A 23,982-nucleotide genomic window follows, 5' to 3' on the forward strand; every position below is an offset into this window, starting at 1 on the left:
AGATTTAATCATCAAAATGAAAAAGCAACCTACTGTATGGGAGAGCGTAATTGTCAATGATATATCAGATAAGGAGTTATTTTCCGCCCTGGCTGGTTTGGCTCAGCGGTTGGAGCGTCGGCCTGCGGTCCGGAGAGACCCGGGTTCGGTTCCCGCTAAGGGCACGTACTTCGGTTGCACTTTGTCCCCGGCCCTGGTTGGTCGTGCGGGTGGCAGCCACTCGATGTGTTCCTTCACGTCGATGTTTCTCTCTCTCTCTCCCTTCCTCTCTCTCTCCCTGTACAAAAAATGGAAAAATATCCTCAGGTGAAGATAAAAAAAAAAAAAAAAAAAACGGTTGGAGCGTCGGCCTGCGGTCCGGAGGAGTTATTTTCCAATATATATAGAGTGCTCATACAACTCCACAAAAGGAAGACAAAGAACCCCATTAAAAAATGGGCAGAGGAACTAAATAGACACCTCTCCAAACAGGACATACAAATGGCTAAGAGACATATGAAGAAATGCTCAACATCACTAATCATCAGAGAGATGCAAATTAAAACAACAATGTGGTATCACCTCACACCTAACAGAATGTCTGCAATCAACAAATCATCAAACAACAAGTGTTGGAGATGGTGTGGAGAAAAGGAGATTCTATTACACTGCTGGTGGGAATGCAGACTGGTAAAGCCATTATGGAAAACACTATGGTGTTACCTCAAAAAATTAAAAATTGAACTTTCGTTTGACCCAGTGATCCCACTTCTAGGAATATACCCAAAGAAGCCTGAGACATCAATCAGAAAGAATATATGTACCCCCATGATTGTAGCAGCACTATTTACAATAGCTAAGTTCTGGAATCAGCCCTAATGTCCATCAGTAGACAAATGGATAAAAAAGCAGTGGTACATATACACAATGGAGTACTATGCAGCTGTAAGAAAGGAAGATCTCTTATCCTTTGAGACTACATGGAGGGACCTGGAAAGTATTATCCTAAGCAAAACAAGCCAAACAGAGAAAGACAAGTATCATATGATCTCACTTATTTGTGGAATATAATGAACATAACAGTCTGAGGAATGGGGTATTCCCAGAGTCGTGGAAGTAGGGTACAGATTGACAATCCCCAGAAGGGGGAGGGGGGGAGAGATAAACTATAGAACTCATAATGCATTTGTGCATGAACAATGGACATGGACAACAAAGGTGGGGACAGAGGTGGGAGGCAGGGAGAAGGGGGAATCAGTGGGGGGAAAAGGAAAAACAACTGTAACAAAAATAAATAAATTAATTAAAAAAATAAAATAAAGAAGTCCAATTACTTTGGCTATATTAAGTCAATGAGGCGATATTGAGTCTTTTTGGTTACCGATTTCCTTTCAATATGGTTTAAAAAATCATCATTTTTAAGAATGTGTACTAAAATGAATAATAGCCAATGTTTGGTAGGTTTTTTAAGACTTTACTTATTTGTTTTACAGTTTCAGAATTTCTCTCATCTTTTTTATAAATCCTTATAGATTATTAACTGAAGTTCCTTGATATGAATTGGAAATTTGCTCAGTAATCTTCTATGTAGCTGGTTTCAAAAGACTTGGACTTTGGTAGAGTGTCTACTTACTTGTAATCTATTGTAGGCCTCATCTGCTTCTTATCAGTATTTGGTTTACTTTTTCCAGAAAAAGTTCTTTACTGAGAAAAAAATTAAAAGTTTTTTTGGATGGGTTTCTCAGTGGGTTGGAGCATCATCCTGTACACCAAAAGGTTGCCGGTTTGATTGCCGGTCAGGGCACATACCTAGGTTATGGGTTTGATTCCAGTTGGCCTTTGTATGGGAGACAGCCAAATGATGTTTCTCTCTCACAATGATGCTTCTCTCTCTCTTTTTCTCTCTCTCTCTTCCTCTCTAAAATCAATAAACATGTCGTCCTTGGGTGAAGATTTTTTTTTTAAGTTTTTTTTCTTCTCTTTATAATACATTGATATTTTACCACTGGTTGAGGACACTAAGCTTATCTATCAGAACATATTTTAAAATGCCCTTTTACATGTTTATGGCAAATCTATTGCTATATAACTCTTTGTAGCTGTGCCCTCTCCCATGATTATAATCTGGTCATATTCCTCCTTTGCATTACTGAAGATTTGAAGATAAAGCATTTTAGCCCTTTACATAGGACCCTTACATGAACTGTTTCCTTTTAGCCTGTTTTTATTGTAGATTTATTTCTAGGAGAAACTTGCTGCTTTTTTCTTCCTTTTTGAAGATTCTGAGAGTAGTTAATTCATAAGATGAACTCATTTATCTTCCTGATCCACATAACTGTGAATCAAATCACCATGATGGACTGACCTTCTGCATATATGTGTATGTATGTATGCTATATTAAGTGAGATTATTTAACTCTGTTTTTAGTCAAACTATGCACATATATGTGCATATATATATCTTTAATACATGTATTAATATGTGCATTTATACATACATATCAGGATGTTTAAATGAAGTGTTAGCTGAAGAGCCAAATAGACCCTTGCAGAACTTGCAAAAAAGAGGTTGGGGGGACCCTAGAGAGTATTATGCTAAGGAAAATAAGCCAGTCAGAGAAAGACAATATCACATGATCTTACTTATTTGTGGAATACAATGCACAAAATAAACTGATGAATAAAATAGACCTAGAAACATAGAAGTAGGGATCAAACTAACAAACCTCAGAGAGGGGGGTGGGAGCAATAAACCAAGGAACTTATATGCATATATGCATAACCAATGGACATAGACAACAATACTGTAAAGAGGGGGCAGGAGCAGGGAGGAGAGTGTCAATGGGGAAAAAGGAAAAACATCTGTAACAAAAATAAATGAATTTACAAAAAAGAAGTTGAGGGTAACTGGTTAGATGACTTTATACTTCTCATCCATATGGATGGCATGACAAGGTCTGCCATTAGAAATTAGGAAAGGAAACTTGAAGGTTGATTTGGAGGGAGTTGTACCTTCCATTTAGGGAAGAGGGTTGGGAGGATACTACTTTAGAGAATTAGACTTCCTAGAGATCACCTGGAAAATTTCATATGTAACCCCCCTTCCCACTCCCCAAACACACACAGCTTGGGTGACGTAGTGAACTTGTATACGAGTCACTTTCAAGAATTCCGAAGCTTGGGAGTTGATTGGGCTTGCCCATGGCAACAGAGTTTAGGACTGTATTTTGGTAAAAAAAAAAAAAAAAAAAAGAAGCTCCCAAAGTTTGTCAAGGGAAAGGAAGACCTAGCCACATGGGAGGCAAAGCCCATAACAGGAGATATTAAATTCTGTCCAAGAAACCTGACTGGAGGGGAGACATGATGGCAGAGGAAGAAAGCTGCCAGTGGCCTCTTAATGCTCAGAGGCTCTATGAGGAACTCCAGCTAGCTGGAATACTGACATCACTGCCCATGCCAGGGGAATGCAGGTATGGAAGTTCCTCAAGGAACACAGGATAGTGCTATGACAGAAAGAGACAACTCTAAACACCAGCCAAGCCCAGAAAGACATAAGATCACCAGCTGCACTTCAACCACTCAAAACACCCCAGAGGAGTAAAAAGTCTGTTTTCATGATGGGGAGTAGCTTCTCAGGTACAGAGGAGAAACTGATTAAATCTCACTTCCTTATTTGTAGGTGTTCCCTCTCCAACAGGCCCGCTCTGGTAAGATGTCAACCTCAAATGCACTAGAAAGTTTTGATTGTCACCTAGGAATGAACAGCTGAATTTTAGAATTGAGCCTATGATTTGCAACTAACTTAGCAAGACTATAGGACTTTTAATTGCTTACAAGTAATCATATAACTGTGAGGTGGATTTTCATATTCATGATTGTCTCATGCTTTCTCTTAATTATCTTACGAGTACTGGTTTCCATCCCTGGCTCTATTACTTGTCTGTGTAGACAAACTAAAGTAATACTTAGACCATTTTTACAACCCGCTTCATCCAATGACTTATTTCATTCACCATCTACTTGTCCTCCTATCCAATTTTTTCTTCCAATTATCCACTTGTGTTTTGAATGGTTGCTTTACTTTTTTAAAAAGTTTATAATTATTACTTAAGCTTTCACTATACACTTGAACTATCTTACCTTGAATTAATATATTCAACTGCCCCCCAGTGAAACACACGCTTTTTATTTAGCTTTTATATTTACGTAGAGATCAAGGTCTCTGCTTCTTGTGACTCATTAGATTAAACATGCTATTGGTTTTATTTAGGGGTTAGACATAGTGTGGCAGGAAGGGGATGTGTTAAGCATATAAGACCTGAATTCTGATCTGAAATTTTCAAATCCAAAATTGCAATCCCATTGCTGACTATACCTTTTATGACTACCTCATTCCTCCTAGCTTATTATTGGCTGCCATTAAAAAAAAAAAAAAAAAAAAAAAAAAAAGATGCTATGTGGTTTATTTAAGAAGCATTCAGACAATATTTTGAAAGGCCAAGCAAAACACAGAGGAGCATTATTAGAAACTCATACTTTATGAATCAATAGCAGTTCTAATCCAGCGGTCCTTAAGGGTAGTCAGGCGTTTGTGAGATCAAAATTATTTTCATTACAATACTAAAATGTTAGCTGCTTTTCCCCTCACATTTTGTCATTAGTGTACAGTAGTGATCTCCAAAGGCAAGATGATGTGATGATGTTATCTATCATACCAACAGTTAACGGGTTGTGTGCTTGTGTTCTTCTGTTTTTAAATGCCTATTTACATTTTCTTAGGTTGGTGAATTTTGATAGATGTTACTCACATAAACAAAATCTCTTTAGGATTCTTAGACATGTTTAAAGGTGTAAAGGAGACCCGCGACCAAGGAGTCTGAGAACCTTTATTCTAAACTGCAAGTAATTATAAAATGAAAAACATGAAGTAAAACTGGTCTAAATGAATATATAACAGTTAGAGTCCTAAATGTATATATGTACATGTATTATGGTTAGAGTTCTCAGAAATTCTGAGGAGGGCCCATATTATTTTTATTATCTTATTCATATCGTTTGCTAAGAAACAAGATATTTGGAAAATCTTAATATCCTTGATACTCACTTAACCAAAAAGGTCAGAGCCACACTTTGGATGATTTAGTGTCCTGACACAAACATTTTTAAAGGATCATTTTCTTTGTATATTAAGCTAATTGGATATAGATCTTCTTTTAAATTTTGTAGTCCAGAGGAAGCAAAATGCAAAGTATAATCATTGACTACATAATGTGGGAAATTACTTATATAAGATAAACTCATTTTTTCCAGTTACTAAGAGAATAATTATTGACAGATATTACCTCTCATTTTTCTTTTTCATGGAAACTAAAAAACATTTATACAAGTGGAGCTTTCTCTCTTAATCTGTTGTATAGAAATAGTCAGAGAAAAACAAAAACCTAGGTTTGCCTCAGCGTAGTCTATATATTTTTTAAGCAAATAAAATTTCCAAAATCAAATACTTGAAATTATATGAAATGACAAAAGGAAACAGTCTTTTAAGATTTGTAAATGTAGACTAGGAAAAATTAAGGTTGACTAGCTCCATGGTCCAGAGTGATTTGTAAAGAGAAAAATTAAAGCCCCAAATAGCCTTTTCAAGGCTTGCACTATGAAAAATAGGAAGACATCTTAATTAGTGATTGGGGAAACATTAAGCAATTGGAAACTTAGAAGTATAATTAGGAAAGTTACACAAAGAGTTTTCTTAGTATTGATTGAGTCACACACATTATCATTGACCAAGGGACAGCATATGAATAATACATTATTTAGATGACAAAGGAGTGTTAATGCCCAGGACAGCAGCCTTTAAAACGTTTAATGATTTAGGGAAATTATCCAAGATTACAATCCCTTGAAGAGAATAATATTGATAATAAAAATAAATTAGAAAGAAAATATGCTCTATCAGGTATGAAAAATGGGACAAAAAGGAGAAGAATCCCTGGGAGATGACAAATAAACCCGACAAAGAGGAATTAATGCAAGCAGACCTCACAATGAAGCTGTAAGAAGGTTGTTAACAAAAAATACCCTATACCCACTTCTGTCATTGTTTACTTATCTTTCCTGGTTGTTTTTCTTCATGTTGCCACTGGCTTGGGAATACCCTCACCTCTGCCCTTCTTTTTCCAACCATCCTTCAGGGCTCAGCTGTAATCTTGCCCTTCTCCATGAAATCCTTCCTGACTCTATCAGTGCTCATCGATCATCCAGTCTCTGAATGTTTACAGCCCTCTATTCAACCAACATGTTTAGTCCTTGATGTTGACTAGTTTTGTATTGCAGGCTCTTACTAAGTGTGGCCACAGTCTAAACTCCCTTAGAGCAATGCATTTCTACAATACATCTCTTAGAATTCTGAAACACACCAAGGACAGTGCCAGACTCTCTTCAATAAATTACTTTAATAATTGTGAGTGATTCACTCATTTACTTAAAGAATATTCCTGTGGAAATTATGTCAACCAGAAATTTTGGGGAGTGCTACAGTCCAATTAATTAAAATTTCAGGTTAGCTAAGAGATGCATGAGAATCCTTTCTCTGCGTTAATTGAGAAAAGTTCTCTGAAGTGCATTTGCTCCTTTTCCTGTCTAAGGTAAGGCTTGCGAGTTATTTACAGAGCTGGGGTCAACTCACATGTCTTCTCAGGAAAGCCTTCCATTGTGTTGTAACTGGAAGTAATTTCACCCTCTGAGTTCTCAGTGTACTTGATGACCATCACATGAATATTGTCCTATTTGTTTTTTCTTGTAGTATGTTTATTAGCCACATTTAATACTATCAATAATAAATTGTCCTGATGCAGAAATGTTTCTCCTTTATTTAACTTTTTTATTTTTCAGTGAGCCTGCCATACTGTCATGAACATAGGAAGGATTAAAACATTAGTTGAATAAAGTGAGACTCAAAGAAGGGAAAAAGTCATCATTTTGAATATCAAAATCAGAGATTTATTTTTATTAATCCTCACCCCAGGAAATTTCCCTTTTGACTTTTAGATAGAGTGGAAGAGAGGGAGAGGGAGAGAGAGAAACCTCAATGTGAGAGAGACACATTGATTGGTTACTTCAGGGTGGGGGATTGAACCTGAAATCCCAGGAATCAAACCTGAACCTCTTGATCCACCAGCGGAAGCTCCAACTGCTGAGCCAAACCAGCCAGGGACAAAAATCAGAGATATTTTTAAGAGGTTATAGAATTTGAGGTTAAATTTGTAGCATCACCAAGACAAATTAATTTTTACATTATATTGTGCTTATTTTAAATTATGGCATGTTCTTTGTTAGAAAAATGAGCTACATTAAATCCATTTAATTGTGTGTTTGTTTTCTGACTGAGATTTTTTTACCATATTATTTCTAAACTTTCCTCCATGACAAAAACATCATTTTTACTTTAATTTCTAATATTTTGTCACTGTTAAGTCTTCATTTGAACTATCTTAAAATTAGTCCCAGCTATAATTTATATCTGTGAAGACAATTTGTAATATATATAGTTTTTCAAATCTGGATACTTTAAAACTGCTATATACATTGTATACAGAATTTGATTTTTTTTTTTAAAGCACACGAGCTTTAGCTGATAGATATGCTGTCTACATAAACTATTACCTAGTTTGTTTTTTTTAATATTAAAAACATTACAAAGAAAATGTAAATTTGAAGTAGCATAGTATACATTTTTGGGGGGATGGTTTCATACTCCTCACTTTTTTTTCCCCCCAGAACACCAAGAAATATTTGGTGTGAGAAGCATGATAAAGAATAAAAAGATAGGGCAAGAACCACTAGCAGAAGAATGACTGGCTGTGTTACCAATGAGCACATATCCCTAAAGGAAAAGTACTAGGAATTAGAAGATCACGCCTCTTCCGCACAGTATGTGAAACAGCAATAGTAATATCAGCCTCCCATTTGACAAATTTGTGATTAAAAAAATAAGAGATTTTCAAGAGAAATCCTTGAAAATGTTAAAGTATCATACAAAGAAAAAAATTTGACATTTAAAATTTTACTTTCAAAACGTTTCCACAGATGCTAGCACATTTAAGTCATAAGACAATTCTTTGAGGTAAGCTTTATACTTGCTATTTTATTGATGTGTGGCAAGTTAAATTACTCATCCAAGTTGGTTTGGAAATAGCAATTCAAAGAATAAAAAAGTGAGCCGCCCCCTTCCGCACGGTCACGTTGAGTTAGCACCTCTGCCCGGGATCCCGCCGCAACCCTAGCGGTGCCCGCCGCCTCCCGGCCATGGACCCTGCAAAGTGAGCGAGCTTCGGGCCTCGGGAAAATGTGTAAGCAGGATCCGAGCGTTCTGCGCACCGAGGAAATGCGCTCCCTGGGGGAGTGGGTGGAGAGCATGGGAGGTAAAATACCACCTGCGACTCATAAAAGTAAACCAGAAGAAAATAAGGAAAAAAAACAAAAACAAAACAAAACAAAAAAACCAGACAGTAAGAAAGCAGAGGAAGACATAAAGATAGAGACAGATGAACCATCAAGTGAGGAAAGTGATCTAGAAATCGACAATGAGGGTGTGATTGAACCAGACGCTGATGCCCCTCAAGAAATGGGAGATGAAAATGTAGAGATAACCGAGGAGATGATGGATCAGGCAAATGATGAAAAAGTGGCTGCCATTGATGCCCTAAATGATGGTGAACTATAGAAAGCCATTGAGTTGTTCACTGATGCCATCAAGCTGAATCCTTGCTTGCCATTCTGTATGCCAAGAGAGCCAGTGTCTTCGTCAAGTTAAGAAACCAAATGCTGCCACCCGAGACTGTGACAGAGCTATTGATGTAAATCCTGATTCAGCTCAGCCTTGGAAGTGGCGAGGGAAAGCACACAGACTTCTGGGCCATTGGGAAGAAGCAGCCCACGATCTAGCCCTTGCATGCAAATTAGATTATGATGAAGATGCAAGTGCAGTGCTGAAAGAAGTTCAACCAAGGGCTCAGAAAATTGCAGAACGTCGGAGAAAGTATGAGCGGAAACGGGAAGAGCAAGAGGTCAAAGAAAGAATGCAAAGGGTTAAGAAGGCTCAGGAAGAACATGGGAGAGCACAGAGGGAAGAAGAAGCCAGATGACAATCAAGAGCTCAGTATGGCTCTTTTCCAGGTGGCTTTCCTGGGGGAATGCCTGGAATGGCAGGAATGCCTGACTCAATGAAATTCTTAGTGCTCCAGAGGTTCTTGCAGCCATGCAGGATGCAGAAGTTATGGTGGCCTTCCAGGATGTGGCTCAGAACCCAGCAAATATGTCAAAATATCAGAGCAACCCAAAGGTTATGAATCTTATCAGTAAATTGTCAAGCCAAATAAATTATCAGTCAAGTGTAATGCCCTTCTAACAGATATAGCCCTTGCTGAAGGAAAAGCAACTTGGATCACCCCATGGATGTCGCAATAATACAAATCAGTGTACCTCAGGCCTTCTCATGAAGAAAGCTGGGGTGCTTTGAAGAGAATCCCTACCCCTCTGACCCAAATGCAACTGTAACATTTTACAGTGGTTTGCCATTATGGTATTTGTTCAGATAATGTTTTCCTACTAGGAGTTATAAAGTTTAAACACTTTTAAACCTTAAAAATATTTAAGAAAAAACAAAAACAAATTAAAAGGGTGTGTTAAACCCTACATTTTTCTTTACTAATCATTTTGGTGTTTTTTTTTTTAATTAATTGGGCAAAAGGTACTTCAGTATGGAAGATTTATTGCTCAATTTGAGTGAAATAAAGGTTTATTAGTGGGAAGCGAATATAACATTTAACTAGATAAAATTTGAGTTGGATATATGGTTACCTCAGTAACCATATACTGTAACCATTTTGATTTCTCTTTTTAGATGCTTTATTTTTTAAGAAATGATTTATTTCAATAAAACTACTGGGACCACCGGTACAGCAGCAGGACCTGGGTAGGGACTGGAAGTACTAGGCAGGGCAGCAGCAATGTTACTACATTTTATAGAACAGGTACCCTTATGCAGATGCATTTAAATCTTACACTGTGGTGAAGGGATAATTTGTATAATGCTGCAGTGGAGTTGGATTACTTAGCTCTGTTCTTGTCTGATATAAAATATAAATGTTTCATATTTCCACATAGGGGAAATAAGGGAATACTTTTCTTTTTATATTTATATGTTTAAAATGACTATTTCTGGTAAAAAAAAAATGCCTAACTCTTTGAGCTTTCTACTTGTTTTTACACCCCCCCCCCCCCATCCTTGGACTAAAGAAGAGTCCTTTTTCACCAGCATCATCACTGCTATCATTCACAGCAAAATTGTGCAAGCCTATTTAATGCTGGGTTTAATTTAATATGTAATACCTGTAGTGACTGTGTAGGGTAATACCTGTAACAGCTGTAGTTTCCTACTTGGCCAAGAGATTCATATTTACGTGTTAGATTTCTACTTCAGTGAAATCCTATCGAAAGATGGTGGAAGGAAGAATTCCCTTTGGTGTTTGGTCTTCTGCTTAGGAAATACTAATTGACTTTATCTTTGTATTTTGGAGAGAGTATGAGGTTGAAATAATTGAGATACATAGAGGGGAACCTAAGTTTTTGATCCAGCATGAATGATAAAAATGATGACATCTGTAGTTTTTTACTGTAGATTGTTGGTATTGTAAAAGATTCATTGTTCTCCTGTGTGATTCTTAAATACTGCAACCCTATTTCCACCTCTTTTCTTCTCCAAGAATAAAGAAAAGGATGAATTTTTTTTTTTTTTTTTTGCATATTCAATTCCTATATTAAATAAGACTAAGTCCAGACACTGTACCAGGGATTTCTAGGTTTCTACCTAGAAATTAAAATGCTGTTTAAAAGCAGTTTCGAGGAATGAGGCCTTATGTACTTTACTTATTTGAAGAATCAATGGTAAGAGTGGTAAAGTAAATTCCATGGAATATAATTTTGAAATGGCACATATCTGAAATCATAAGTCAGTTGAGGTTCTAATCCTTTGCTGTACACAAGCAGATAAAAATGCATCTGTTAATTTAAGTGAGAAAAAGCTGCATGCTAATTGAGCATGCTTTCTAATCCCTTTAAAAATACTCAGCGTATAAACTAGCGTTTGAGCTCTTCCGGGGACGTGGACCTCAGGCGCTCACAATGATGCAGCGTTTGACATACCGTCGGAGGCTGTCCCACAATACAGCCTCTAACAAAACTAGGCTATCCCGAACCCCTGGTAATAGAATTGTTTACCTTCATACCAAGAAGGTTGGGAAAGCACCAAAGTCTGCTTGTGGCGTGTGCCCAGGCCGACTTCGTGGAGTTCGTGCTGTTTGTGCCGTGAGACCTAAAGTCCTAAGGAGGTTGTCTAAAACGAAAAAACATGTCAGCAGGGCCTATGGTGGATCCATGTGTGCCAAATGCGTCTGTGACAGGATCAAGCGTGCTTTCTTTATTGAGAAGCAGAAAATCATTGTGAAAGTATTGAAAGCACAAGCCCAGAGTCAGAAAGCTAAATTAAAAAAATGAATCTTTTTTGAGTAATAAAAGAAATTACAAGGCAAAAATAAAAAAAATAAAAAAAATAAAAATAAACTAGCGTTTGCATTTGCCCGTGTTCTTTTTGTTAACGTGTGTTCTTTTTCTCAAAATTTCCAGTGTACGCTGTGAATAAATCAAGAAGACCAGTTGCTTTTGAATTCCTGATTTGGTTTGATTTACTTAACTGTACATTACCTAAGTACATTCGAATATTGCAAATATTAACTATAAATCGATCAAAGTAAAATTGGTCTTCTGAAAATGTGTTCTGTGCTTTTAGACTTTTAACTTCCACAAATAAAAACTACATTCATTTTCATAGAAAAAAATAAAAATAAAAAAGTATTTGAACTCATCTAGTTTTCTTTTCACTATTTACAGTCTACCTTTTTTATACTACTACTAATTCTATTAATAATAAACATAAATAGTTCAAACCACTTCAGCCATATAACCATACCCTGGTCCTAGCTAATTACAGAGTAAGAATAGAGCATAATGAATAACAGAGGTGACAATGTATGCTCTCTAGGCAGTGGTACACTGAACCTTTTTGGAAAAGCACTCTGAGTTGTAGTGTGTGCCAATTTGCATGGTGTAAATACTTTCACCAGGGCCGATTCAAGCCACCATTGTGTTGCCACATTATAAACAGGTTGCTGAGAAGAGATAAGATGTGCATAATTGATGATCACATAAAAAATTAGGTTTGCTTTTGGAGGGCATAAAAGGTCCTGCCTTGGGCAGATCCACAGGCATATATAAGTAAATATAACAAGAGAAGATGTCTTTTTAGGAAGAGAGCAGCTTGAGGATCTCACTAGCATCACAGAGACTCTCAATAGAAGAAAAGTTCACCTAGATTCAACCAGTGCACCAATCTTGGGTTGGAAGGAGCACTTTATCCAGTAAAAAGAGGGGAGAGAGAACTCTGTACACAGCTGGAAGTCATTGGGGCCAGGGCTGGGACACAGACCTAAGAGATAAAGAGGCCTCTTACTAGAAGTACATGCCCCCCCCCCCTCAAGTTCTATTGATGTATAATTAAAAAATAAAATTGTGTGGCTCAGTGGTTGAGTATTGACCCATGCACCAGGAGGTCACCGGTTCATTTCCGGTCAGGGTACATGCCCAGGTTGTGGGCCAAATCCCCACTGGCGGGCAAGCAGGAGGCGGTCAATCGATGTTCTCTCTCACTGATATTTCTATCTCTCTCTCCCTCTCCCTTCCTTTCTCTCTAAAATCAATAAAAAAGAAAAAATAAAATAAAATTGTATGTATTTAAAATGTGAATGCAACCATTTGATATATGTATGTATACATTTTGAAATAATAACCACAATCAAGTTAACACACCCATCAACTCCCATGATTTTTTGGCGGAGAGTGGTGAAAATGCTTAAGATTTACTCTCTTAGCACATTTCAAAATACAACAGTATTATTACCTATAGTTACCATGCTGTACACTAGATGTTTACAATGTATTCCTCTTATAACTAAAAGTTTATACCCTATGACCAACACTTGTTCCTAATTCTGCCATGAGTTTCTATGAATTTGACTTTTCAGTTTTAGATTCCATGTGAAAATGGTACTAAACAGTAGTATTTGTCTTTGTCTGGCTTATTTCACTTAGCATAATGCCTGAAGGTCCATCCATGTTGTTACATACGGCAGAACTTCCTTCTTTTTTATAGCTGAATAAAAAATATATATTTATAGTTTATATATATATATATATATATATATATATATATATATATATATATATCTCACATTTCCTTTGTCTATTCATTCACTGATGGACACATATGTTGTTTCCATGTCTTGACTATTGTGAATAATGCTGCAAGAAGATGGGTGCAGATATCCCTTTGAGATACTGATTTTGCATCCTTCAGATATATTCCCAGATGTGGAATTGCTGGATCATATCATGCTTCTATTTTTATTTTTTGAGAAAATTAGATATTTTTCTTATAATAGCTGTACCAGTTAACATTCCCACCAACAGCACACAAGTTTTCTTTTTCTCCAAATCCTCACCAGTACTTATCTGTTTTCTTGATAAAAGCCATTCTACCAAGTGTGTGTTAATATCTCATAAAAGTGTTCTTAAAATGATATATGTATGAAAAATTAGATATAATCTCTCTATAAGCATTATGGGCAGAGTATTTAGAAAAGGGATATTTCTGTGCTGTCCAGAAAGTGAACTTGTAATTCTGAGAGGAGGCCCAAGCCACACCAATGATGGTGAGTCCTTTCTCATCTTAAGCAACAAATCTGAGCCTTTGTAGCATAGGGTGAGTGGTGTAATGGCTATAAACATGATTCTTTACTCTGAGTGCGGTCTTTCTAGTCAGTACACATCACCGAGCTCAGGTTGAGTGCGATAAGACCTACCTCTCAAGGTCACTGTGAGGATAATGCTGCATGTGAAACATTTAACAGTGTCCATAACAATTAAGAGCACATTATATCATTTATATTATGTCCAAGAATTCTAATAAATTCTAAAAGTTTTTTTTTCAAGTGATGGTGGATGTTGAAAATCAAAAATATTTTTAATATCCACAATTTACTTCTATAGCTCCTGGTTTCTCACTTTGGATTATAGAAAGGAATCTATTGTTAAATTCATTAAAATGGGAACATTCCAACTAGCAAAGTAACAGGATTATATATGCTCCCTAGTTGTTAATAATTTACCACAAATTTAAACTTATTAGTTATTCCTCAGATAGTTTTCCAAATGCATTATTTATGGGGTCTTTCCCCTTTGATGGACTACAGCTGTCATATTAATTTTTAATCATATTGTGAGTTTTTGTAAGTAATTCTTAAAGCCAGGTGAATAAAAAGAGGAAGATCTCTAGGAAATAGCATTACAAGGTATTCTGTTTCTAGGAACACATTTACCATTCACTCTCTACAGCATATATCAAAATGATTTAAAGGAGGTTAGTTAGGAAATGTCACATAACCAGCTTCTCTATGTAAACTTAGAGCTTATTTATGGCACTAAGTAAAGTTCTACATTCTGTGCCTTTAAAGAAGCAGCCAGGAAATGAATATTTATGATCCTGACACTGCCCCACACTTGTTTTCCTCTAGGCTTTTCCCCAGCCCAGAGGAGAACATGAAAACCTACATTCTCTGCAATCTGCCAAGTGCTAAAACTACTTCCCCCCAAATGTAGTAAAAAATTATCTTAGTATTAAAATGCATAAATTGGAGGGATCATAAAATGAAAAGTTCAGGAGCTCTAAGGAATTAATAATAGGGCTAACTCTCCGTTCACTCATTTTTACCTGAAAACACCCCACTCATGTTCACACATAAAGCACCTCATTATCAAATAAACTGCAGACAGATATTTCAGGTGCAAGTTTTCAGAAGTTGAATATTATTTCTGCATTTGTTTATTTTTCTTTTTGTAGACTAAATAGCACAAATCTGCCCTGGTCGGTTTGGCTCAGTGGATAGAGAGTCGGCCTGCAGTCTGGAGAGACCTGGGTTCGGTTCCCGCTAAGGGCACGTACCTTGGTTGCAGTTTGTCCCTGGCCCTGGTTAGGTCGTGTGGGTGGCAGCCACTTGATGTGTCCCTTTCACATCGATATTTCTCTCTCTCTCTCTCTCTCTCTCTCTCTCTCTCTCTCTCTCTCTCTCTCTCCCCCCCCCTCCCTCCCACTCTATCTGAACAAAATCTCGAAAAATGTCCTCGGGTGAAAATTAAAAAAAAAAAGCACAAATCTGTGAAATACAAATCCTTTCAAAAACGTTTTTGTTTAAGCACACTCTATGATTCGGTATGAAAAAAAAATCACATTTACACATTGAGTTAAAATCAGCAATGCTGGAGAGTTTCCTGAAAAATAACGATTGTGATGTTATCTGCACAATAGAGTTATAAGAACCAAATGATGATGTGACAATGTGAAGTCCTTGTGAGGAATTGTTAGGTTTTTACTATGTGTGTGAGACTGAATTTAAAACAAAACACAAGAATAATACCTTGACCAAGAGGGTGTAGCCCAGAAAGAAATGATAGTGCATTGAAAATCCATATATGATTGGATCCTTTGAAAAAATAGTCATTCCTAAAGTACTCCTAAAAGCACATAGAATCTCAATGGACAGCACAGAGCAGCAGACCCTATTGCTATATTTAGAAATAGGTATGATTCAGTCACTCAGTCCTTTGATGTATAAGATTTTAATAAAGTTAAAAATGACTTTTTTTTATAGTGTTTACCTTTAGTTTTCCTGTTTCTTCTATAGAAGTTTTGTTGTATTGACTGGTTTATTTAACTAATCATATAGGTCACTTGCATACTTGGCTTTGCATCTAATATGTTGTCAGAATCTCATCTTTGTGTGTATATTCCCTTGGAGAAAAAAGATCGGTCCACAGAACAAAGCTCCTGAGCAGACTGAAGCAATGCTTCTGGTATGAATCACTTGGGGAAAGGAGCTAAAATGGATTCTGATTTAGTTGGCCCAGGATGGGACCTGAGGTTTGGCTCAGGTTATGCTGATGTTGCAGGTCCACATCAGATGGAGTAGGAGGGACTAAAGTGGATGCGATCCTGCGTGGTCCATCCCTCCTAATGGGGGAGGACACAGATGGTTTGCTGCAGAGGCTGGTAAGTGGTGGGTTTGGCAGTGGGTTCGTGAGAACACAGGCATACTGAACTCCCCTGAGTTCCCTAACTGAGGAGGATTAATTGACTCACTGTAATGTAATTTCCACAGGTTTATTTTGTAAATAGAGTGGTCTAATTATTTTGAGTATTAACCAAGTGCCTAATGTGGGCTTTGTGTTAGATTACTCTCAAGTAATGTCTTTGGTGAAACAAGGATATTGCTATGTTTACTATCTAGCACTGACATATAGCAAGTGGCACCTGGAGCCTGAGAGGAGACAGACTACCTGTTGACTGCTTGCATCTCTATCTGGCCCAAAGACAACGGGTTGGAGAAAACATGATGCCTGCAATAGGCTTCCCACACCAACCTCTTTACTCTAATATGCTATGGAAGCAGCTGAGTTAGTTTCTTTTTAAGTATCCAACTATGTTACCGAAAAGATTACTTTTTATTTAGTTGTCAGCTCAGAAGAGAATTCATTGGGCCTAGTATTTTAAAATATGGGACATATTGTGGATTGAGTGTCCTCGCATGGACTGAAAGGTCCCAGTTTGATTCCTGGTCAGGGTACATGCCTGGGTTGTAGGCTCGATCCCAAGTAGGGGGCATGCAGGAGGCAGCTGATAGATGTTTCTCTATCACTGTTGTTGCTCTCTCTCTCTCTCCCTTCCATTTTCCCTCTAAAAGATAAACATTAAATAAAATAAAACAAAATAAAATAAAATAAAACATTACAAAATGTGGAACAAGGACAATGGGAATGCTTACAATAGAATTAGCTTGAGAAGGTACAAGAAAGCAAATGAGGTATTCAGTCCCTATGTCAGAACCATGAATCATTCTACACAAAACAACTGAGAGTCTTTATATTTTGTTTACTCTGGCAACAATTCCTGACTAGTGTTTTATTTTATTTTATTTATTTTTTATCCCAAGGATATGTTTTTATTGATTTTGAGAGAGAGAGAGAGAGAGAGAGAGAAAGAGAGAGAAAGAGAGAGAGAGACAGACAGATCAATTGCTTGCTTCCTATATGCACCCCTGACCAGGGACTAAACCCACAACCTAGGTAAGTGCCCTGACCAGGAATCAAACCCACAATCTCTTGGTATATGGTACGATGCTCCAACCAATTGAACCATACAGACCAGGGCTCTGCTTAGTGTTTTATTCTATCCTCACCCGAGGACATTTTTTGCATTTATCTTCAGATAGAGTGGGAGGGAGAGAAGGGGAAAGAGAGAGAAATACCATGTGAGAGGGACACATCGACTGGTTGCCACCCACACAACCTCAACTGGGGCGGGGACAAACTGCAACCGAGGTATATGCCCTTAATGGGAACTGAACCTGAGACTCTGGTCTGCAGGCTGAAGCTCTAACTGCTGAGCCAAACAGGCCAGGGCTAGTATTTTCTTTATGCCTTTGGATATCACACTAATAGATACCACTATAAGCATGAATAAACAGATAAATGAATAAAGATGCTGAAATAGGACTTAATTTTCCACAGGTTGTCCTGAGAGCCATATTGACACAGGCTATAATTTTTAGCAATTAAGACATCTATATAATTAGTAGAAATGCCCATGAAAATAAAATAAGTGAATGAATACCAAAGATTAGTTGAATTTTAAACTAATGAACAAGATTTACTCAATGGCTTGCTTTGGTATTTCATTACCCAGATTTAAAAACAACAGCACTAGACCTACATTAATCTTGTTGAATATTTTGTTTCCATTCTGCCCTTCCAGGTTTCTCTCCTATCTCGCCTGTTTATGGTAGTTTTGCATAATATTTTTACTTATACATCTGAAACTTTTGAAAACTCAATTATGAGACTGCTTAATGCATTTAAGAAAATATCTTAAGTGCTAGAGGAGTTGAAGATTTAGTCAGGGCATTATAATGCATGCACAGATAACTATAATATTGATGAATAAGTACCATGAGTTTAATAACTTCCCCTTTGAACAAAAATGAATTAACGTCATTCTAGAATGAGCAAGAAGTTTCATAGAGTCACTGGCATGTTAACAGTAAATGAAGCATTCCTTTTTCTCCACATCCTTGCCCGTACTTGTTGTTTCTTGATTTATTGACAGTAGCCATTCTGACAGGTGTGGGGTGATACCTCACTGAATTTTTTATTTGCATCTCTCTGATGATTAGTGGCCTTGAGCATTTTTTCATATGTCTATTGGCCATCTGTATGTCCTCTTTGGAGAAGTGTTGATTCAGGTCCTTTGGCCATTCTTGTTGTTGTTTTTAATCCTCACCTGAGAATATTTTTTTCATTGATTTTTTTAGAGAGAGTGGAAGAGAGGCAGGGGTGGAGGGAAGGAGAGAGGGGGAGAAGGAGAGGGAGAAGGGGGGGAGAGAGAGAGAGAGAGACATCAATGTGAGAGAGACACATGGATTGGTTGCCTCCTACAGGACCCCAACCAGGGCCATGGACTGAACATGCAACACCCAGGTACGTGCCCTTGACTTGAAATCAAACCCATAACCCTTCAGTCCATAGGCTGACTCTCTAACTGCTGAGTCAAACCAGCCAGGGTCCTCTGCCCATTTTGTAATTGGCTGTTTGTCTTCCTGGGGTTGAGTTGTGTCAGTTCTTCATATATTTTGGAAATTAACTCCTTATCAGATATATCATTGGTGAATATGTTCTCCCATACAGTGAGCTCTGTTTTCATTTTCTTAATGGTTTATTTTGCTATGTGGAAGCTTTTTAGCTTGATGTAGTCCCATATGTTTATCTTTACCGATGTTTATAGCAGCATTATTTATAATAGCCCAAATCTGGAAACAGCCCAAGTGTCCATCAGCAAGCAGATGAGTGGATAAAACAGCTGTGGTACATTCATTCAATGGAATGCTATGTGGCTGTAAAAAAGAAGAAATTTTATCCTTTGCAACAGCATGGATGAGAGTATTATGCTAAGTGAAATAAGCCAGTTGGAGAAAGACAAATACTATATTATCTCACTAATATGTGGAATCTAATGAACAAAATAAAATGACAAACGAAATGGAACCAGAAGCATGGGTACATGGAGCAGTTGGCCAGTGCCTGAGGGAAGAAGATGGGAGTCACTGGATAAAGAAGGTGAAGGATTAGCTCTGAAGAACATATGTGTATACCCCATGGACAAGGACAATAGTGTGGTGAAGGCTAAGAGAGGGGGAGGCGGAGGTGGGTAGAGATGGGCAAAAGGCAGAGAAAGGGGGGACACCTGTAATTATGTCAATATTAAGTTTTTTATTTAAAAAAAAAAGAAAAAAATAAATAAAAATTGAAAAAAAGAAACACAGTAACATTGCCATATTGTGAAATAAAATTAAAGTAAATTGCAACTCAAGCAAAAAAGAGTAAATGAAGAAACTGGGTAGGGTTAGGAAATGAGGGAACCCATGGTTTTGAGAATGAGCTGTCCTCTGAAGGTCACAGAATGGCCTCTGGGTCATGTCTACAGTTTAAACGGCTAATGCAAAAGACGGCCAACTGCTGCTTCCACTATTTGTTTTTTAAATAAAAATAACACTCTCCATTAACTGGTATTTTTTTGATGAAAAATCATCAGTTTGCTTGGTTGTGGCCAGTAAGTATTTCACTAGGGGCTTCATTCTGTTTAATTTATGTGTCAGTGGCTCAGCAGCTAACTAGATTATTAACAAACAGAACTCAAGCACGACACTTTCCCTTTCTATTTCTGACTGTAATATGTTTGGCTAAAAGTTATGGATGGCAGTTAGGACCAAATCTCTCTCTCTCACACACACACACACACACACACACACGACCTGTGTCTATTCAAGTAAAGCTTTGAGGTTACTTTTTTTATGGATTTCCAACAAAAATAAATACAAACCCTTTTTCAGGGGTCAGGGTAAAAAGTGTGTTTAGTTAAAAGACTGAAAATAATGATTGTACACACTGCTTGGCACATTGATTTAGATAAGTAAAATAGTCACATTGGAAGCAAATGTTTCCAACTGCCAATGTGTTTTCAAGTTGTCTTACAATGGCATGGTGAACCATTTCTTCCTACTAAGCACACACATATCAAAGGGAATAGATGTCCCTGCCAGCTCTGGAGAGTTGAGGCTCTGCCCATCTAAGGCTCTGCCTGGCCCTGTGCATATGACCACAGATTATTATGGTCATTTGCATAAATGACTAAGGAAATAAAAGAATCCCTTTGAGGACAGGGCAGACATCACAGCTGCTTACTCAGAGTTGTGTTTCTTTAGCTTTCAGCATGTTTGGTGGGTTAGGTCTCCATCTTCAGCCAGAATATCCCAACACCCTCCACCCCCCAAAAAAATGTCTAATGGAAGCTGAGCTAATGAGAAGAATAAGCATAGAAACTTGTTCACATCCCTGTTTCACACTTTGGAAAATCAATTTTCTCTTTCAACCTCATTTCTCTCATTTGTAGAATGGGTTAGAAATACCTGTCAAATAGGTAGGTGTATTATAAGAATTAAAGGCAATACAATGAATGTAAACCCCACTGTCTAGGAGGGGCTCAGATTTTTTTCTTCTAATTTCCCTCTGTTAGATTATGGGGAACACATTAAGGCAGGATACCAAACAAAAATTTCTATTGGCCAAACTTCATGGAATTGACCAGGTTAAGATGATTATAAATGCCACAATCACAAAACCATCCATAAAGGTCTTCCCAAGTGGGGAGAAAGTACTGCCCAGCTCACTCACTACACAGGTTGGCATAGCCACCTTCTACTAGTTCTACTTAGCTATATTGGCCCAAAATAGGATCACTGTATTTAGCAAATAAAAAAGGGCACCATATTAAAAACAAAGTTATACTAAAAAATTGTTTATCTAAAATTCAAATTTAACTGGGTAGACTGTATTTTATCTCAAAAGTCTAGCCAAATTCCTTTATAAAATTTCCACTAGACACATTATGATTACTATTTTAAATTCTCACCTAAGGATATGTTTTACTGCTTCTAGAGAGAGGGGATGAAGAGGGAGGAGAGAGAGAGAAACATCTATGTATGAGAGAAGCATTGATCGGTTACCTCCTGTCTGGGGATCAAACCCACAACCCAAATATGTGCAATGACCATGAATTGAACCAGCAACCCTTAGGTGCACGGGAGGATGCTCTAACCAACTGAGCCACACTGGTCAGGGCTAGACACATTATTTATTAAGCTAATCTTTGATTTCATTATTCCATACATATTCCATATTCATTACATTGGTTTATTGTACATGATATCACTTTCAAGGATTTGCCACATAAAATAATTTAGTAAAATAAACTCCATCTCCTTAAGAAATGCTAATATTACTGTTCATGTAAAATGGACTTAAGTGCTCTAAAATATGACCTCAATTTGTTTTTTTATCATCTTAAATAATGAAACAGAATAAATCTGTCAGTCAATATTCTGCATGCTATCTATTCCCGGTTTATCTATCTGGCTAGGTTATTATCTATCTGGTGATGGATTCCATGTTTCTGTCCACCAAATGTTGTCATGTTACTGTGTCTCCTTCCTTTGTCCTTTATCTCCCCCTTTTCACACAAAATTTACTTTGTATATTCTGAGAGTTTTAATTTTGTGAAATTGAATTATCTGACTCATCATTTCCCTTTAAGACATAATCAGAGAGGAAAGTTCTACACTATAATGAAGCATGGAAAGAGGCATATTATATGACTCAGAGTTGCCTGGGTCCAGAGTTACTCTGAGGTAAATTGGGGGTAGTAAATTGGGTAGGGAGAGTCAAAGGATCTGGGTGTCCGGAGTCATTTTACCTCTGAGGTAGCTGTGGCCTAATGGAAAGAACACAGATGGAAAGATTTGGATGTGTCATGTCATCCAGATCTTTTTTTTATTTTTTATCCTCACCTGAGGACATCTTCCCATTTCTTTTGTTCAGACAGAGTAGGAGGGAGAGAGAGGGAGAAAGAGAGAGAGAGAGAGAGAGAGAGAGAGAGAGAGAGAGAGAGAGAGAGATCGACGTGAAAGGGACACATCGAGTGGTTGCCACCTGCACGACCCAACCAGGGCTGGGGACAAACTGCAACTGAGGTACATGCCCTTAGCGGGAACTGAACCCGGGTCTCCTGGGACTGCAGGTTGATGTTCTAACCGCTGAACCAAATCGGCCAGGGCTGTCATCCAGATCTTCATACTCAGGTCCTTGCCCTGAGTTGAAGCCTAATAGTTATGTGTTCTTGAAATGACTTGCTACTCTAAATTTCACTCTTCTCAGCTATGATATAAGAATAATAGTATATCCACAAAAGTTGTTCTAAGGCATACAATGATATTAATGATATTAATGATAATGATGTATAAAGGATTATGCCAATATAAGATGGTAATTCTACTATATTAAATTATGGTTTGTTATTTATAGGACATTGTTCAGAATTTATCATATAGATATACTTTCATATATGTATTATATGTGCTAAACATCATTTACCTTCAGAAAATGATTTTGTATATTTTTCACTATTTTCTTTTTAATTCATCTTGAATAAAATAATATAAAACATATGTCACAGGCTTTCTTTTGTCAATCTGCTAAATCAGTGAAATCTGATTTTCAGAAGAAAGTGAAATAATAAGAGCAAGAATATTATGAAGGCCCTTGACAGTTTTTCTCAGTGGTTAGAGCATTGGCCTGCGAACCAAAGGGTCTCTGGTTTGATTCCTGGTCAAGGGCATGTATTTGGGTGGCAAGTTTGATCTCTGACACAATCAGGGTCATGCAGGAGGCAGCCAATTGATGTATCCCTCTCACATTGATGTTTCTCTCTTTCCCTCCCTCCCTTCCACTTTGTCTAAAAATCAATGAAAAAATTGCCTTGGGTGAGGATTAACAAAAAACAAAACAAAGAAAAGAGAACAACTTTCTCCAGCAGAAAAGAGAACAACTTGAGTAGGATTTTGTTTACCGGACATTAACAGTTGAATAATTTTGCTTGATTACCTGCCATTACCCTTCATAAGCTATATTGGCAGATGGCAAGCTTCCATTCAGAACCTGGAGAAAGGGCACCCAAAGGTCTCTTCAAATGGAAGAGAGATGCTATGGAGATGGGAGTGAGGCTAAAGTTAAGATGGGAACTTTCTGTGTCTACATACTTGGGCCTCTTTCATTCTGTTTGTGACTGTTGTGAAAGAGCCTGGTCATGACTGATTATAATTCTGCGGTGAAATGCATTTACTCATCTGAAATCCTTGTCTCAACTAATTTTGTAACCTTGGCATTCTACTGGGAATCATGCATTTCAATCCGTGCTAGATATGAAGTATCTGTTTTGACAATCTTTGATTGTACTTAAATAGTACAGATTTTAAATAATCAAAGAAGGTTTATATAATAAAGTTTGAGGTCTCTGAAGTGCTTTTCTGTCACTAAAGATGAGAAGAAGAGGGGAAGGCTTTTTAAAAATAGGATCATGAAATTTTAGAACTAGAAATCTCATAGAGATCATCTTGACTCAAGGACTGAAGTTACAGATGACACAAGGGAAACAGAGAAGATAAAAGAAGCTAAGATGACTTGCCTAAATTTACATAGTTGGTTAAAAAACTATAATTTAGAATTTTTAAATCTCAACAAATTTTTCTCTCCATTACAACTTTTAAAGCTTTTAAATCGCCTGCCTTCCTTCTTTCCTTCCTTCCTTCCTTCCTTCCTTCCTTCCTTCCTTCCTTCCTTCCTTCCTTCCTTCCTTCCTTCCTTTATTATATATTATTATTTTATCTTATTAGT

The 23,982-nt window shown here is 37.2% G+C and overlaps 2 protein-coding genes and 1 pseudogene across 2 annotated transcripts in view; 2 read left to right on the forward strand and 1 right to left on the reverse strand.

The window, feature by feature from the left end:
- Window positions 1-23,982, reverse strand: part of GALNTL6 (polypeptide N-acetylgalactosaminyltransferase like 6) — a 1,114,860-nt gene that overhangs the window by 310,391 nt on the left and 780,487 nt on the right. The window lies entirely within an intron of this gene.
- Window positions 8,295-9,385, forward strand: LOC118616445 (annotated as a pseudogene).
- Window positions 11,161-11,532, forward strand: LOC118616447 (60S ribosomal protein L34-like). Its single transcript, XM_036242013.1, has one exon. The coding sequence runs from the start codon at window positions 11,161-11,163 to the stop codon at window positions 11,530-11,532; it is 372 nt and encodes a 123-aa protein (XP_036097906.1).

Source organism: Molossus molossus, unplaced genomic scaffold (assembly GCF_014108415.1).
Source record: "Molossus molossus isolate mMolMol1 unplaced genomic scaffold, mMolMol1.p scaffold_m16_p_4, whole genome shotgun sequence".
Lineage (NCBI taxonomy): Eukaryota > Metazoa > Chordata > Mammalia > Chiroptera > Molossidae > Molossus > Molossus molossus.

Coding starts and splice junctions, on each gene's coding strand:
- LOC118616447 (XM_036242013.1), top strand. CDS start 11,161: ATGATGCAGCGTTTGACATACCGTCGGAGGCTGTCCCACAATACAGCC.